At 38.1% G+C, this 18,925-nt stretch overlaps 1 protein-coding gene across 1 annotated transcript; it reads right to left on the reverse strand.

Annotated features, from left to right (window-relative positions):
* Positions 1-15,790: 15,790 nt before the first annotated feature.
* LOC121323422 (somatostatin-like) lies at positions 15,791-18,671 on the reverse strand. Its single transcript, XM_041264483.1, has 2 exons — positions 18,459-18,671; positions 15,791-16,410 (listed from the first exon to the last, which is right to left on the reverse strand). Exons 1-2 carry the CDS (start codon positions 18,594-18,596, stop codon positions 16,198-16,200), a joined length of 351 nt encoding a protein of 116 aa, XP_041120417.1. The 5' UTR covers positions 18,597-18,671; the 3' UTR covers positions 15,791-16,197.
* Positions 18,672-18,925: the final 254 nt, after the last annotated feature.

Below are 18,925 nucleotides of genomic sequence, written 5' to 3' on the forward strand. Positions count from 1 at the left end.
ATTAACAAGGGATTCAGCAGAAGAAAAAGCTTTGAAAGATCAGATGACCCCCCCCCCCCCCCATTACTTGATCTTTGAAACAGGAATTATTCAGATACGTAATTGATCAAAGTACAGTACAAGCGCAGCTCAAGAAAAATAGAGGTGGATTTTAAATGGGGTTTCATGTGCTTTTTAATATGAGATTTTACAGCCTGCCTTTGAAAATGGGAACATAATGCATGCACTTTCCCATTCAGACATCTTTGCAGTTAGTAATTATAGTTACAAATCCATTAGCCTTTTTATTTTCTATAGCTTTATCTGATGGCCTATGTATATACATAGCAAGCCTATGTGCCATTGCACAACGATTTGTTTTTGTACCAATATGAAATGAATAACATCAGAATAACACATTCAACAAACTTGGAAGCTGTATTTTACACCCAGTCTGTTGAATTCCACAAATCTGTGCGTGATTCCACAACTGTGGACCTGCAAACCAGGTGTTGTCACTGGAAGTAATTTGTATGATACAACTTTGGGTTCCCTGTGTGTTAACTCTTTCTTAAATACTATTTAGTTGTCTATAAAAACAATAACTAATTAAAACTACAGAGCACATATGCTCCTTTTTTGTTTTACTTATACTGCATTTTGGTCCCCCCCAATAATATTATTATTATCATAATAATAATAATAATAATATTATTAACTAATACCTACTATATATATATATATATATATATATAATTAACAGCCCTTTTTAAATACGTCACTTATTTAGGACATAATTTGAAAAAAACAAACAAAAAAAAAAAACGTTTGTCGAGATCACGAGGAATTCTCAGAAACTCGACACTTCTTGTGATCTCGACATAACACTTATTTATTTATTTATTTATTTATTTATTTTCAATGTTACCAATGAGCCACTGCATTTTATGTGTCTTTTTTCTTATAAAAGTAATGTTACCGTTATCATCCATGTAAATATAATTATAATGTCTATACCAATAGCATTGAAGCACCAAACAATGTGGCAAATTAAAAACGAAACAGACTAGCTGTATTTTTAAAGCCTTAAATAAACTTCTACTTCTACTACAGTACGTTTTATAAAGTACTCCTATGACAGTACGTTTTATAAAGTACTCCTGTTCCAGTACGTTTTATTAAGTACACCTACAACAGTAAGTTTTATAAAGTACTCCTACTATAGTAGGTTTTATAAAGTACTCCTATTACAGTACATTTTATAAAGTACTCCTATGACAGTACATTTTATAAAGTACTTCTACTACAGTACGTTTTATAAATTACTCCTATGACAGTACGTTTTATAAAGTAGTCCTGCTACAGTACGTTTTATTAAGTACTCCTACTATAGTAAGTTTTATAAAGTACTCCTATGACAGTACGTTTTATAAAGTACTCCTATGACAGTACGTTTTATAAGGTACTCCTGCTACAGCACGTTTTATTAAGTACTCCTACTACAGTAAGTTTTATAAAGTACTCCTACTATAGTAGGTTTTATAAAGTACTCCTATTACAGTACGTTTTATAAAGTACTCCTACTATAGAACGTTTTATAAGTACTCCTATTACAGTCCGTTTTATAAAGTACTCCTACTACAGTATGTTTTATAAAGTACTCCTACTACAGTACGTTTTATAAAGTACTCCTACTACAGTATGTTTTATAAAGTACTCCTACTACAGTACGTTTTATGCATGCCACTCATTCCCAGAAAGTGTTTACGTCAATACCCAATGTCTATACCAGATACCTCCAAAACTCTCTTTAGAATACCAAACAATAATTCATGGATAAAAACGTATTTTTAAATCAGGCATGGTTAATTTTTCAGACGTACGTTTTATAAAGTACTCCTATGACAGTACGTTTTATAAAGTACTCCTGTTCCAGTACGTTTTATTAAGTACACCTACAACAGTAAGTTTTATAAAGTACTCCTACTATAGTAGGTTTTATAAAGTACTCCTATTACAGTACATTTTATAAAGTACTCCTATGACAGTACGTTTTATAAAGTACTCCTACTACAGAACGTTTTATAAAGTACTCCTACTACAGTATGTTTTATAAAGTACTCCTACTACAGTACGTTTTATGCATGCCACTCATTCCCAGAAAGTGTTTACGTCAATACCCAATGTCTATACCAGATACCTCCAAAACTCTCTTTAGAATACCAAACAATAATTCATGGATAAAAACGTATTTTTAAATCAGGCATGGTTCACTGCTTAAAACAGATTTAGTTAAGTTTGCATGGTAACTAGCATTTAAATAGCTGTGCATATCTGTCCTCATCAATATCTTTCTCTTTTTTTCAACTCAGCTGGGACTAGCCAGAGAGAAAAGTTAATATTTCCTTAACCTGGTGCTAAACTGATGTTTATTCATGAGAAATCTTGAGCAGGTAGGTGTGAATTGAAATAAAGCCTGTAATAACATAATGCTGTATTTTGAAGTCGAGTGGTGTGAAATGAGTTCATTCACTGTTGCAGAGTGGGCAGACGGATTTGCATAAAGTATACAGGTTTGGTAACTGCTATTCCTGTCAGCTATACAAACAAGAAGTGCGCTCTGATGTACTCGTGCAGCTCTTCTTCCCCCATTACCTCGAATGATTTTAATCAACGACGACATTAGATTTAGCAAACGATAGCTAATGGAAAGCACTTAGCTAATTACTTTGAGTAAATTTCTGCAGGGAATGTGTGACCAGTACCTCACCTTCAGCTTGCAAAACTTTTAACAGTGGGATCGTTAACCCTTCATGAGGAGATTACCTATATGGCTACCTGATCTCTTTATCTGCGTCTCTGTCTGTGTGTGCCCGAACTGTATAATATGAAGGGCACTCTGTGTGCAATACTGTGACAGGGTGAAGACACTGAGCACTAATAATTGCAGGCTTGGCTGATCTGGTTCCAGCTCAAGAACTCCAGGTGCATGTGAGCAGGTTAAATTGCTTAATTGATTGCTAATTAACCAGGCCACATGTGTACAGGCACCTGGATCAGAGGGTGATAGAACTCATGGACTATAGTGCTGCAACCAAGCAGTCTGTTCCTTGTTCAGACCTGCAAAAAATGTGGCTTTTATTTGTTCCTTTTCAATAGAAGAGCACATCACTGTGCTGAAATGTAGTTGTTCTGCTCATTCCTGCTTGCCTGTCAGCCTGACCATCAGCTAACCTGTTACAAACACCTTTGGGAACTGGCTAAGAATAAACCTATACAAATGCCTCCCCTTTTCTTTTCTTTCTGTATATATCAATTCCTGTTTGTATTTTCCTTGAATGTCCTAATTGGAATAAACGCACAGACATTAATATAAAGTCAGAATAAATGTAGAAACGCATGTCATTTGCATGCATGTGGTACATTTGTACAGTTGTCTAGTTTGTTTTAATAAATAATCTGTCGCATGAGTTTCCTGACTCAAACCTTTGAGGCTAATGCTGAGAGGTAACTATAAAGTGGACACAAATTTCCAACAAATGTTTTTTTTTCCATGTTGTTTGTCTGTTTGTCTACTTTAAAAGTGAATATCTGCAATTGTTTGTTCATGGTGACCTCATTGAGAAATCCTGGTAAAGATCAAAAGCTGAAGCAGAAAAAAGCAAAATAAGAAAGATGATGAGCCTCCTCCTGAAAGGTTTCTAATGAACATCAGAAAACTACAAATTGCAGTAAAGGTGGACAGAAGAGAATGGGGAGACAGGGATGACCAGGGGACACAGGAGAGGACTCAACTGAAATACATCAAGTCAAAAGAAAGCAATTGTCAGCACGGAGAATCTACTTAAATGAATGGCACTGAATGAATGATGATGATGACAGCGATTGCAATTGCAGATGTTTTATGACTGTGAACGGTGCTCAGGGCCCGATGGACCCAAGTGAAATATAAATTTGGCTGGAGCTCTCATCCACAGGCGGAAATACACGAACAGATACATGCATACCGGTGCCCAGATAGGACGTGGGTATGGGCCACCTCCCTCCAAAAGACAAGGCCGCCAACCATGAATGAAGAATAATAATAATTAATGCACCCCACAATTGCAAGATTAAATTGTCCAGAGGCCTCGTCCGTGGGTGCCCGACGGCTACCTGCATGAGGCCAGCTAGAAAAACATAAACAGTTCCATGCATCCCAGTGCCGCAGATAAGAAGTGACTGTAGCCACCTCTCCCCGAAAAGACAAGGCCCCCAAACTATAAATAAATAATATAAATTATTAACGCTCTCCACAGTGGGACTCTGCCACCTTACTCTCAAATATTTAATTTAATGAAGATCAGCAGCTGAGACACGGCCAGTCTCCAAGAGCATGTGCACCGAAGAAGAGAGCCCAGCCTGTCAACCTGACCACACACCCCACAGAACTACTAAATACAAACCGCTCAGCACTCAGGTAAGGAAAACCCCCTACTCACATATTTTTATTTTTCTTAGGGGGAAACCTCAGGAAAATTTTTCTTAGGGGGAAACCTCGAGCAGGTTCGGAAGCATTTAAACTAGAAAGGAAGGGGGGAGAAATCAACAAAAAAACAGAAGGGAGACCGCATCAAAACAAGAACAACAACTCAGGTAAGACAACCATTAAATGTATTTATCTAAATGCTAGAAGTATCAGAAACAAAATTCTAGAACTTGAAGCTACTGCACTAACAGGTAACTATGATGTGATAGGTGTTACAGAAACGTGGTTGTCTGAGAGTGATGGGGACGAATATAATATTTGTGGGTATACACTGTATAGGAAAGACAGGCAGGACAGAAGAGGAGGAGGGGTAGCGCTATACATAAGAAACAGTCTTGAAGCCCAGGTGTTAAACCTGGACAAAGAAAATAAAACCGAATCAATATGGGTCAGAATAACGGACAAAAATTCAAAAGGCATAATAATAGGAGCATGCTATAGACCGCCAGATTCAGACGGTGAGCACAATAATCTGTTATACAATGACATTAGAAATGTGTGTAGCAAAGGAGAAGCCATACTAATGGGGGATTTCAACTTCCCCCAAATAAAATGGGAAAACCCGATGGGTAGCGCGAAGGATGAAATAGAAATGGTGGAAATGACAAATGACTGCTTCCTAACACAATTTGTGAAGGCACCCACTAGAGGGGAGGCATGCCTTGATTTAGTCTTTTCAAATAACGAAGATAGAATAACTAAAACAGAGGTCAGAGAACCACTGGCAAACTCAGACCACAACATGGTCTCATTTGAAGTGTTTTTTAAATCCCCAAAAGTAATGACTAAAGCTAAGGTTTACAATTTTAGAAAAGCAAACTATGAAGGTATGAAACAGAGACTAACAGAAGTAGATTGGAGTAAAATAGAGAAAACACCCACAGAAGAAGGATGGTTGTTCTTCAAAAATGTAGTACTAGAGGCACAAAACAATTACATCCCTAAAGTAGACAAATCTAAATGTAAAACTAAATTGCCAAAATGGTTTAATAGATCAATTAAAAAAAATATTCAGCGAAAAAAAGGCACTTTACAGAGCATTAAAAAAGGACCAAAAAGAAAGTACACAGAAAGAGTACACAGAACTGCAAACGCAAGTCAAAAAGGAAGTTAGAAAGGCCAAGAGAGAAATAGAAATAAACATTGCTAAGGGAGCTAAAACCAATTCCAAAATGTTTTTCCAATATTACAACAGCAAGAGAACATTCAAAGAGGAGATTAAATGTTTAAGAGATACAAATGGCAAAATCGTAGATGAAGAAAAAAAAAATAGCAAATATGTTAAATGATTACTTTTCACAAGTTTTTACAAAGGAAGATACTGACAACATGCCCCACATGTCATCCAGTTCCTATCCAGTTTTAAATAACTTTAGCATAACTGAGGCAGAAGTGTTAAAGGGACTAGGAGCTCTTAAAATAAACAAATCCCCTGGGCCGGATGAGATCCTCCCAGTAGTACTCAAAGAAATGAAAGAAGTAATTTACAAACCGCTAACCAAGATCATGCAGCAGTCTCTTGACACAGGGGTGGTACCGACAGACTGGAAAATTGCAAACGTAATACCGATCCACAAAAAGGGAAACAAAACTGAACCAGGTAACTACAGACCAGTAAGCCTGACTTCTATTATATGCAAACTTATGGAAACTATAATAAGATCCAAAATGGAAAATTACCTATATGGTAACAGGGTCCTGGGAGACAGTCAACATGGTTTTAGGAAAGGGAGATCGTGCCTAACTAACTTGCTTGATTTTTTTGAGGATGCAACATCGATAATGGATAATTGCAAAGCATATGACATGGTTTATTTAGATTTCCAGAAAGCTTTTGACAAAGTCCCGCACAAAAGATTAATTCTCAAACTGAACGCAGTTGGGATTCAAGGAAACACATGTACATGGATTAGGGAGTGGTTAACATGTAGAAAACAGAAAGTACTGATTAGAGGAAAAACCTCAGAATGGAGTGTGGTAACCAGCGGTGTACCACAGGGATCAGTATTAGGTCCTCTGCTATTCCTAATCTACATTAATGATTTAGATTCTGGTATAGTAAGCAAACTTGTTAAATTTGCAGACGACACAAAAGTAGGAGGAGTGGCAAACACTGTTGCAGCAGCAAAGGTCATTCAAAATGATCTAGACAAGATTCAGAACTGGGCAGACACATGGCAAATGACATTTAATAGAGAAAAGTGTAAGGTACTGCACGCAGGAAATAAAAATGTACATTATAAATATCATATGGGAGATATTGAAATTGGAGAAGGAATCTATGAAAAAGACCTAGGAGTTTTTGTTGACTCAGAAATGTCTTCATCTACACAATGTGGGGAAGCTATAAAAAAGGCTAACAAGATGCTCGGATACATTGTGAAAAGTGTTGAATTTAAATCAAGGGAAGTAATGTTAAAACTGTACAATGCACTAGTAAGACCTCATCTTGAATATTGTGTTCAGTTCTGGTCACCTCGCTATAAAAAAGATATTGCTGCTCTAGAAAGAGTGCAAAGAAGAGCGACCAGAATTATTCCGGGCTTAAAAGGCATGTCATATGCAGACAGGCTAAAAGAATTGAATCTGTTCAGTCTTGAACAAAGAAGACTACGTGGCGACCTAATTCAAGCATTCAAAATTCTAAAAGGTATTGACAGTGTCGACCCAAGGGACTTTTTCAGCCTGAAAAAAGAAACAAGGACCAGGGGTCACAAATGGAGTTTAGAAAAAGGGGCATTCAGAACAGAAAATAGGAGACACTTTTTTACACAGAGAATTGTGAGGGTCTGGAATCAACTCCCCAGTAATGTTGTTGAAGCTGACACCCTGGGATCCTTCAAGAAGCTGCTTGATAAGATTTTGAGATCAATAAGCTACTAACAACCAAACGAGCAAGATGGGCCGAATGGCCTCCTCTCATTTGTAAACTTTCTTATGTTCTTATGTTCTTATGAAATCCATGGCTGAGGGTAGACTTTCTCCAGGCTCTAAATGGTCAACTCCCATTTCGGCTTCTCAGCGCTTGACTGAGCAGCTGAAACAAAAAGAAGCAACAAGAAAGAATAGCACCGCAGAGCTTTTATGTGCTTGATGATGACGTATTGTTTAGTGGCGGATTCTCCTTCCAGAAAAGCAACCAAGTTTACAAGGAAATGAACCTGACACATGGCAGAGTGAAGTGAAACAGATACAGCATTAGTGGTTATTCACCCAACTGCAATCTAGTGTTGAACCTCGCCAGAACCCATAATTTTATAAGGAGTTCAAATTGAGCTCTCACCCGTGTGAGATTTAATATTCCTCTCTTTACTTAAACAGATACATGTAATCCCAAAGAGTTCATCGGACAGGGAAGTAGGCTACCCTATGTGAGGTTCCTATTACTTATGACTGTGAAGGGGGATGTATGGTGGAGGTGGGCTCTCAGTGCTGTAGGGTACACTATGTGAGGTTCCTATTAATTATGTGGCCTTATTGATTTCTGTAGCACTTCTGTTGTTCACAACTAAGGGCAACCAACAGAAGAAAGATGCTGTTTTTGCACAGTACCATAGCAGGAGTATAAGGGACAGCATCTTGTTAAGCCAGACAGAAATCCTCATTATTAAAGTTTGCTTTTTCTGTTGTCTAATTGAAGCTATCCTAATATCCTGTTTTTACTCACTTAACTATTTTTTTTTTTCATTTTTACTTTAGAAAGCAAGAGCTTTGACTCAACTAAAGCACTGAGCACAATTAAAAAATATAGAAATACAAATTTTTCCACTGAACCCAATAGTAAAATAAATGTATTGCACAGAAAAACCTGGTATTTATTATTGAACTTCTATTTTTTAAATATATGCGATTGAAAAATCTTAAATAATTGTAATAACACTGTGGTTTAAAGGTCTATGTGTGCCTCTTGATAAATAAAAGCTGTGTTTCCATTTCTGAGAAATTCTAGTCCTTTCTAAACCACATCCGATGAGACATGGTAGTGCCAGTGTGGTTGAATCTATATAAGGCAAGTGCTTTACTGTCTTCTGAAGTTTAGATTGTGCCTTGCCAGCTTCAGAGTGACACACACAGTTACTTTGACCAATTATAAGACCTTCCTTGAAATAAATATGAATGATATGCTCAATATACAAAAATGCTGCTTTATCTATATTAACGTGCCCAGCAGCAAACTAATGTGCTGCTATCTCACTTGATTTTCAACTGGGAGGATGGGGGGCAAACGTTTCTGGGGAAAAATAAAAAGTCAGATGCCATCTGCCTCTCAGCTGTACAGATTAATCGAAGCAAAACTCTATGCTAATGTGCTTGTGACAGCCTGCACAATGCAGCAAGGGCATTATTTTAACAGATGTTATGATCTTGGTTTGTGATTTTTATACATATTTAACAGAGTAGAAGATTATATTAATTTGCTTTTTTAAAGGGGGTCATCGGGAGGATTTTTTACCGTAGGCCTTTTAAAGCGAATCATTTGTACTGCGGTTAGAATGCTCTCTTGGGCTCTGTATGATTGTCCATTCATTCCAGGGGAACAGCAGCTGCATTGACAATGCATGCTTCTAGCAGTGGAAATGCAGCTTTATTTGACCTGATTTTGGTCCTCTCACAAGCCAATCGTTTTTTTTTTTTTCACCTGTCAAACCGAAGCAGCTGATATCGAATCCTGGAGATGAGTTCCGCCTGTTTGTGGAGCACAGTCTATGGGTCTCCATCCGAATCTGGCAAGTCCAGTCCAGGTTTTAATTCCAACCTGTCCCTAACGTGTTAATGTTAGTTTCCATTGCATTTCAGTGGAAATCATTCTTTTGTGTGTGTTCTCCAGGTTAAGGGAATGAATGGAGCAAAAATGTGGACTAGAATAGAATTTTGGTGTCAGTTTTGGCTAATTTTGGATTGGCAACTTGGTGAGACCAGGATTTAAACCAGCAAGCTCCCGATTGCATGACTCCCTCTTTATATAGCTGTGTCTTTACGTGGAGAGCCATGGGGAGATTTGTTTTCTAATGCATTCTCTAGTTATACTGACAACTGTTTAAAAAAAAAAAACATGGACTCATGAAGATTTCAAGTGTAGCGCAATGCTAATAACAGCGATTTTGTTAGAATATAAATTTGTGGCAGTTCTTTTCTTTTCAAGGTTAAAGAGCTGAACTGTAGCAAAATGTCTCTGAAGTCTCATACTGTGTAAGTAAACAACAGCATTGCTTTTAAGAAAGCACAAAATACTACAAATGGCAAATTTTCCCATTTGTTTGCTGCAGGAGACGAAATTGTAAAAAGTTCATTGACCTCTTCCATCTGCTCTTAATGAAAAATGATAGCACAGCCATTGCAAGTTCCACTCTTTAATGCACAGAAACACAACTATGATGGATTTACTAAGGCTGGCTGGGTGTTCCAGCATTTTAAAAGGTCTTATGATGCTATACATGGATAAGTTTAATTTCCCAATTCCTTTCAATTGATTTGTTACACATCAAGCTTCACACAGCATGTGTGTATATATAAAAAGCTTTCCTGAACAAACCATGCCTAAAATGGTTGTTTCAGATGACCGAACATGGGACAGCAGCTTAAAAGAGTTGCATCCTCTTTCAAAAGTATTCTTTGGTCTACTTTTTTATATTACTGTTATTGGGTAACTATACTTTTGTAAACTAAATATGTTTGCCTGGGTCACATTTCCTTCATAAATTAGTCCTCCCGAAAGGATTGAATCAGGTGCACACAAGGCATTACATGTTCATCCTATATTTTTCTACTGGGATCTCGATGTGTTGCATGGGCATTCCATATGATGCATTGGGCTTGAACTTGTCTGTGTTGTTTTTGCTCAGAATGCTGTAATAAATAGAAATGCATTTATTTTGCAACATGAACCCTAACTTTCCAAGCTCTTGTAGGTACAGTAAGTCTCAATTCCTAGTGAACTCACTAGGCACTATGGCATATTTGACACGCACCTTTGTACATAATTGCATATTTTTTTTCCTGCAATTCTTTCTCAAGTACTGGTATTATCTTTCCATACTGCTTTCCATCACTATACCTAACAAAGGGTTACTAACACTGCAGGCATCTTTAAGAAGAGCACAGGTGCATGTATCCTACACCTGAATCAACCACTGCACCGTCCACAGAAGCCGATAGACAGATCTTAGTGCAATTGTTGTATTGGTCAATAGATTTGTATCCATCCCACAAACAACATGTTCATGTTTTAGATTGGGAATTCTGGCAGTGGTCTTTAATTCCCATGGCATTGATCCTTTAAAGATGCTGTATGTGAGCCAGACAATTCCCTGTGCTGTATTAGTGCGGTTTGTGATATTGCTTTGTCTGTGATGGTCATTAGTTTGTGCCCCATAAAACCTGACCATGCTGAAAGAGGCTTCCTCAGTCTGATCGTGGGTAAGTTTGTGATAGCAATCCTGTGGGTCATTTATCAGTACAGAGAGAGAGAGAGAGAGAGAGAGAGAGAGAGAGAGAGAGAGAGAGAGAGAGAGAGAGAGAGAGAGAGAGGTAGGAGGCAGACTACATAGATGTTTAGCTGAGGGCCACAGAGCTACATTAGATTCTTGAGATGGATCCCAAAGTTTCCTAAGGAATAGAATGCCCCCAGGTCTGTTCTTCTCAGAAGGAGTCTCAGCACTCAATAGAGTCTCAATAACACATCAGCAGCAGCACTGCTGGGATGATATGCTTTCAATGCGAGCTGGAATTAGCCATCCAATTGCATCCATGCTGTGATCAATCAGTATCTCTGCAGTAACTGTCAATTAACCCAAGTCAATGATGCAGCTGAGAGAGGATAATGTTAAACATCATTTACACCTTGGTATGAAGCAAGCAGTTTGTCTCTGTCCAGAAACACTCTCTCTCTCTCTCTCTCTCTCTCTCTCTCTCTCTCTCTCTCTCTCTCTCTCTCTCTCTCTCTCTCTCTATCTCTCTCTCCCTTCTTTCAGTGCTAACAGCATTATGAATGTTCTGATTAACACTGAGTCCAGCACAAAGAAAGCACAGCATTGTCACTATCTGTCAGGGAAAAAGATCAAATGAAAACGGACGATTTTCTAAAGTCAAAGTAGGTCTAAAGAAATTACCCCCCCCACCCCCGTTCAATGCATTTGTAAACAACGGCTAATTACGCTGTCACACAGTTGGCTCGGCACAGCATTTCATCTCCTCTGGGGTAATCTCTGACAAACACACATGTGCCTGCATGAAAACAAACACAACATCAAATTAGTGAAAATTAATCAAAGATTTTTGCTATGTGGACCCCCAGTTACAGCACTGTCCCAGCAGATTCTAAAAGCTTCCATCACCCGTCGCTTAGCTTCAGGTCAAGTCTTAGGAGCTCTTAGATGGTATAACTTTCTGACTGCATACAGAGCCGCACTGTATTTTTTTACTTTCATTGAACTTCAACTGTATGTAGGGAAGGGCTTCTCGACCCTGGTCCTGGGGACCCCATGTGTCTGATTTTCTTTCCACCCAAGCTTTCAATTACTTAAATAATCCCTAACTAACAATTTGCTTAATTAGACCTTTCTATTTGTTTTCCGCTGTTAAACACTTTGAGATTTCATGTTAGCTCTAACATTTTATAAGTAACTTGAAGTCTGCAACTAAACGATTAAGTTGCAGAACAATTTAAATAGTCTGAGGTAGAGGAATGCCAGTAACCAAACAATGTAGATGTAGGAAAACGCATGTGATCACGTGACATGCCATGCAAAATTATATAAACTGTGAGATGTGCAACTATTCAGCAGCAATCATGGCAGTAGAAGGAGCTCATTGACTTCACAAGGGACATGACTGTGGGTTCCTGTGAAACTGGCTTGTCCTTTGACTTTGCATCTATCTTTCACTGCACTTTCTGGCTGCAAGTTGGTCATGACAGGTCAACCTTGTTAACATGTGCAAGATATTGTGATACAAGCAACAGTCCTACAGGGGCCCAAAGGATAGGAACCTTCCACACTGGTCAAGACAAGCCTGGTTCGACTTGTACAATGCACTGGGAGCTAGATGGCCCTACCCACAGTGTGGCAAGCCAAGATGAAGGGTATAATGATAAAAAAGGTATACAGAGTTTTAGCATGGATTTGAAATTAAACAGATGGCTTTATAGTAACTGAGTCTTGGTGGCCGTCAGTACCCATTTGTTCTTGGCTTTTATTTAACTGGCGCTTTAAAGCTGCATTTTCATTTTAAAACACATCGAAGATCACTTGTTGTTTCTGCAGCATACGCACCTGCCAGTGAAACTGAATAAATAATGATGGGAATTATAAATAATGACAGGTTTTGAAAGTATGTGGAATAAAAAAGCAGTTAACAAGCTGCCATTAAGATGTATTGCTTAAGAAAGCTCTCAAGTAATTATCATGCTGCCAGGAAGCAGTAGGCATCTGATAATTGGATGGGTTTGTTACCTTTCCTGAAATCCCTTTTAAAGCTTCTATGTTGCGACCCACTCCCAGATATTCTGCACAGCTGTCTGCTACAGGTGTTAATTATAAGATTCTATATGGGTTACTGTTTAATCTTTGAGTCAGTTGATTATTTGTAAACCTCCACTACACTTTTACGTTGACAATGCAGCTAAACAAGTCTCCAAGCCAGCAAAAAGTCAATATTTAATTCCAAGAAGTTAATTAAGTAGCCTGGTTTGAATACTAATGTTACTCGAGTGGAATAAATGATAAAATGCATAACCTTCAGACATGCATAAACGACGGGCTAGTGTGGCTGAAGAAAAACCATGTCATTTATATTGTCATCTTTTATTACACGTTTACCCGGCTGGCGCAAACCAAATTTAACGATGACTGACAAACACATTCATTATTGGAACAACCAATGGAAGAGAGAACTTTATAAAACCTGGGAGATGATGTTGGATTAGCCTTGAGTGGGCATAAAGCTGAGGGAACACAATGCCACTTTGTAGCTTGGAACTTGGTTTGAGGAGACTAGGTTTCAGGCCACTGCACGGCACAGCACGCTAGAGTGGAGGATTGATACTGAAAATTTTACTCAAACTAGGCCTCCCGGTCTTCTGGAACCAGGTTTCAAAGTTTTACTTCCAGAATTGGCTGCTTACTGACAAGGAATGTTCAGTTCAGGATTGAGGAGCACTTGGTTGTTGAGATATAAGGGGTTCTTACCACTAAAGCATTAAAATCTTAAAGAACCATCAACAAAACATAAGCAACCAGTCCTATTTTTTGTTTCAATACCACATGTTTGACTGAATGGTGTAAAGTATAGGGTACCAACAGAATGATGGAAATTTAAACCTTGATGGTTCATATAACTTCATATATTATGTATACTATCTGTTATTTTTTTATACCTACATAGATAGAACTGCATATTACATCTAGTAAGTGTCATCCCAGTCACAGGGATGAAATTATATTGAGTATTGTGTTTTAATAAAAAAGAAAAAAAAAGCATGTGTTAAATTTAACAGAAATTGCATTTCTAGAATTAACACAAAATATTTGTATTGAGAACTTGTGTTTCTCAGAACATTTCATTGACTCCACTATAGTTTTACTATTATTAATCCAGAAAAGAGCAGGAAATGTGGGTCTATAGTATTCTGAAAGGTTTGTTTTAAAATTATTTTTTCAGAGACTATGTTGATGGGAGGACTAGGGTATGGAGAAAACCACATGAGTACATGCATCCATCATGCCGCATGTCAACAGTGCTGGCTGGTGGTGGTAGTGTGATGGTATGGGGTGTGTTTTCATGGCACACATTGGGCCCCTTGATAAAAATGGAGCAATGTTTGAATGCCACAGGATATCTGAACATCATTGCCAATCAGGTGCATCCCTTCATGGCAGCAGTGTATTCATCTGCTAATGGATTTTTTCATCCATGCCACAAGGCTAGGATTGTCCAGGTGGTTCCACAAACATGACAGTGAATTCAGCTTACTGCAGTGGCATGCTCAGTCACCAGATCTCAATCCAACTGAGCATCTGTGGGATGGGATGGAACAAGCTATTCGGAGTAGAGTTTTACTACCAGCCAACTTGACACAATTGTGGGAAGCATTGGAGTCATCATGGGCCAGCATCCCTGTGAAACGCTTTCAACACCTTGTAGAGTCCATGCCTTGATGAATTAAGGTTGTTCTGAGGGAAAAAGGGGGTGCAACTCGGTATTAGGAAGGTGTTCGTAATGTTTTTTACACTCAGTGTATTTTTGTAAGGTTAGTATCATTGCTCCTGATGGTGATCTGTTTGAGAATTTGTGTTTACTAATGGTAGTGGACAAGGACACTGGCTACAATGGGACCCAATTCTCAAAGTATTCTGCATGTAAACCAATTTGGAGATGGGAGCAGTTTTGGGGGATTAAGATGATTGCATGTAAACAAGTTTGGAGTTGGGATCTTGTTTGGGGGTTTAATGGGATTGCATGAAAACCAGTTTGGAGCTGGGATCGGGTTCAGGGTTTAATGGGATTGGATCTAAACCAGTTTGGAGCTAGGATCGGGTTAAGGGATTAATGGGATTGCATGTAAACCAGTTTAAAGCTAGGATCGGGTTAAGGTGTTAATGAGATTACATGTAAACCAGTTTGGAGCTAGGATCGGGTTCGGGGTTTTATGGGATTGTGTGTAAAACAGTTTGGAGCTGGGAGCGAGTTCGGGAGTCTAATGGGATTCAGGTGCACAGGTAACTGCACATTTGTTTTTGGTTTCAAAAGAATCTGTTCCAAAAAAGTGAATTCATTGTGCATGTAATCAAAGTAAATTGGAGCGCACACACCACCAGTGCACCTCAGTCAGTCCTGAGTCCCTTCTCTTCCCAGCTGAGACAAGCTCTTTGAATTACAGTACATTCATCCTCTAGACGGGTTGTGCACCACCAGTGCTTAAGTGCAGTTGTATGAAAAGGAGAAGCACCTCGAGAGAGCAATGCACCACTGCTACCCTGGCTGTAAAATAATGCTGCTCTATAATGTAGAACCCTTTTACAGAACTATGTCAAATGATTACTTCAGATGTTGTATTTTATAACCATGCATTGTAATATAGCATAAAAGTAAAAGTCTACCTCTGTTTTTCATTACAATAAGGGCACATATCCTATATTGTAGCTTAACGAACATGACCTTTAAATAAGTTCTCAAATATTTAGCTCAACTCCTCTGAAAAGACTTGTTCAAAAAATAATCAGAAAAACACTTTAATTTTAAGCGTTATTTAAATATTAGAAAACAAACTCTAACGTTGTGTGAATAGGCGCTATTGTTTCACATTAAAACCAAAGTTTAATGCATTGTATGAACTTCAAATATCAAGGGTATGGTTCAAACCAAATAAATCAAGTTTTCAAACGCTTTCAAAGCATCCAGCAGCACATTTGAGTCTGAAACATATTTTAATGAAACAAACAGTTCAAAATAGTACATCTGTCAGAATTGGGTAATGCATATCAAGAAGACACTATGCATAAACTCCAATTCAAAGCAGATACCATACAATAGTAAACTAAAGGCTTCTCTGGTAACATTAAAATCAAACTGATTGTTTAAATCATCGAAATAACAGGGTGTACATTTCATTTCATTTACAGTCTGCAGCTTGTTTTAGACGGGTTCTGGAGAGAAGACGAAGAACGGGGCGGATGGGAGAGTTTGGCTCAAAGTTAACAGGAGGTGAACGTTTTCCAGAAGAAGTTCTTGCAACCGGCTTTGCGTTCTCTGGGTGGTATTGCAGGGTTGCCATTAGCAGACCTCTCCAGCTCGAGGCGTACTTCATTCTGTTCGGCTACACGGGATAGCTCGTCTGAAGATAAGGCATCGTTCTCTGACTGCGCGAGCTCGGACAACAATTCTGCAAGGGAATATTTTAACAGATCCTGCAAGGAGACAAAGAAAGCGCACCCAGTTTTATTCATTAATTCATCTCTTTTTTTATATCGGTATGTTGTCACAACCATGCAGCAAGTGTAATACAACGAAGTAGACGTTTCTGTAGATTTATTTTTTCTTTTTACGAAACATGATTTGTTATATAAAGAAAATATAACGGAATTTCAAAGACCTTTGCTTGCTCTACACTCTATATAAAGCTACTGTATAGTCTTTCCGGTTTATTTCTTAAAGTTATTTACAACAATGTTGAAAGCCTGAAACAAACGAATTGCATATTCGCGATCAATAATAATAATAATAATAATAATAATAATAATAATAATAATAATAATTAATTATTATTATTATTATTATTATTATTATTATTATTAGTAGTAGTAGTAGTAGTTGTTGTTATATCATCATCATTATTACTTGCAGTGTCTGGTACAATTGCATATTAAACAACGTAAGAACACCTAGCAAAGCTGCTTGCCTTTCGTGGGAGCTGGTTATCACAGGCACTGACGTTGTATTGTGTCGCTGTTTGCACTCTAATAAACATGATGGTTTTATGAGCTCTACAATTTTGTGTTAGAAAAAAAGATATTTCTGGCAGCGGCTACAAGGATAATGCATCTTCTGTAAACGTTCAGGAACTTAACGTTTGCGATTCTGCTATTCTTTATGAGCAGTTTTATCGATCTCAATGCTCTTGATTACTCTAATCTGTTACGGACCACTCGTAACACCCCATAGAAGCAATATGGGCTCTGTTGTATGTTTACTTTTGAAGCAAAGGTATGAGGTTGCTGGTTGATTTGGCATTGGTTTGGAGCTAGTCATTGACATTATGTTAGCAAATAACATATATTCAGAACATATAAAAAAGTGTTAGATATGTTCATTGCTTTGCATGCTTCAGTGTACAGCAGTGAGTTATACTGACTACCTACACGAATAGTCTTAAAAGTACACAGATAACCAATATGTTTAATTCTAAGCAAGAATCTTATGTAACACATTTTAACACAACATATGTACACTGCAGTCATTATTTTGGTTGCACTTGTGTTTTTGTATATTGTCAAACAATTAAGAATTAAACGTGTTTAAAACCATTGCAAAATAAATTTATTCTTTAAAATGTTTGGTCCAGCTGTAAATCTATGCATTGTCTTTTATCAGCTTGGAAGCCGCGTCTCTTTATTGTTCAGTGGCTAGTTAGACTATACGCTATGCATAAGAACGGGTTCTGATATAAGCTGTGTACAAAGGAGTCTGGTGTTACAGATGAACAGGTAACATCCCTTCAATAAACCCAGAGTCTTTCTGTTGCTGTTTAGCAATGAAGACCGCGAAACTATCGGTACTTGTTCCAGCGGAACACAAATAAATATTTCAGGACCTTGGAGAGCTCTGAGTGAGACCAGCCCGCGCGCTCGTACAGATACTGTTTCAGCTAACTACCAAAGTTGTTTCCTTATTAAATGTTATTGTTACAGTATGTTCTATTTTTTTCTCTTATTAAATATGGAATAGGGGAAAAGCAAATAACACTAATATTTCCTTATTGAACCCGAATAGGGAAAAATAAGGAAATAAACAACTTTTATTTCATTTTTACTTATTCGAGATGAATAAGAAAATGACATTATTTGGGGACCTTGCTTAGAAAAAATTGGGCAAAACTTTTGGTGTTGGTGCCACCTGGCCTTTCTGAACAGCCGAGATATACAACTCGAATAAGGAATTAGGAAACTTTATGGCGGTTTGCAGCTGTACCCTCGTAGATTCTAGCTCTGTCTGGTTATCGAGAGTTAAGTGACCAGTATAACATAATTTACAGAGTTACAAAATGCAAGCAATATAATCAGATCGCACTGGGTATGCACATTACACAGATCTTTTGAAAACGGTACATTTCTGAATTAAACTGCAACGTCGAACTTTTAAATTACCCCTAAGCAACCGGATCGATTCTAACAGCCCTCAGGTGCGCATCCCCTTAGTTCTAATAAAAGTTCATTTCTAGATTTCGGACGCTCCTTACCTGCTTCCCTGCTGATGTAGCGAGTGTTCTCTGAAGAACCTGGCGGAGACGAGGGTCGGAAGGAGCCGCTGAGACGCTGCTGACTGCCAAGGCGAGTGACAGTAGAGTCAGGGCGCACTGGAGGCGAGAGGAGAGCATTTTTCCAAACTGGAGTACACTGAGGACCGGTGAGTACAGCTGGCTTCAATAATTCTTGGCGTTGTACAGGTTATATTCTTCTGTTCTGCTCTTAGGGATCGCCAAACTGTCCTTTTTAAACTCTTGTTCTGACGTCAGGGGGAGAGGTGGATCCCGATCACTAGGTTGTCGCGCGTAATTTCTCTTCTTGACTAATCATCAATGACAAGCTTCTGACACACATCAAGAAAGTATTATTTAATTTGTTAGTGGAAAAATTAGCTCCCATCTTAAACAAAAGTGTTAATTAAAAAAACAAATTGATGCCTTAGCTACTATGAAAAGTAATT

Source organism: Polyodon spathula, chromosome 11, assembly GCF_017654505.1.
Source record: "Polyodon spathula isolate WHYD16114869_AA chromosome 11, ASM1765450v1, whole genome shotgun sequence".
In the NCBI taxonomy this organism is placed as follows: Eukaryota; Metazoa; Chordata; class Actinopteri; order Acipenseriformes; family Polyodontidae; genus Polyodon; species Polyodon spathula.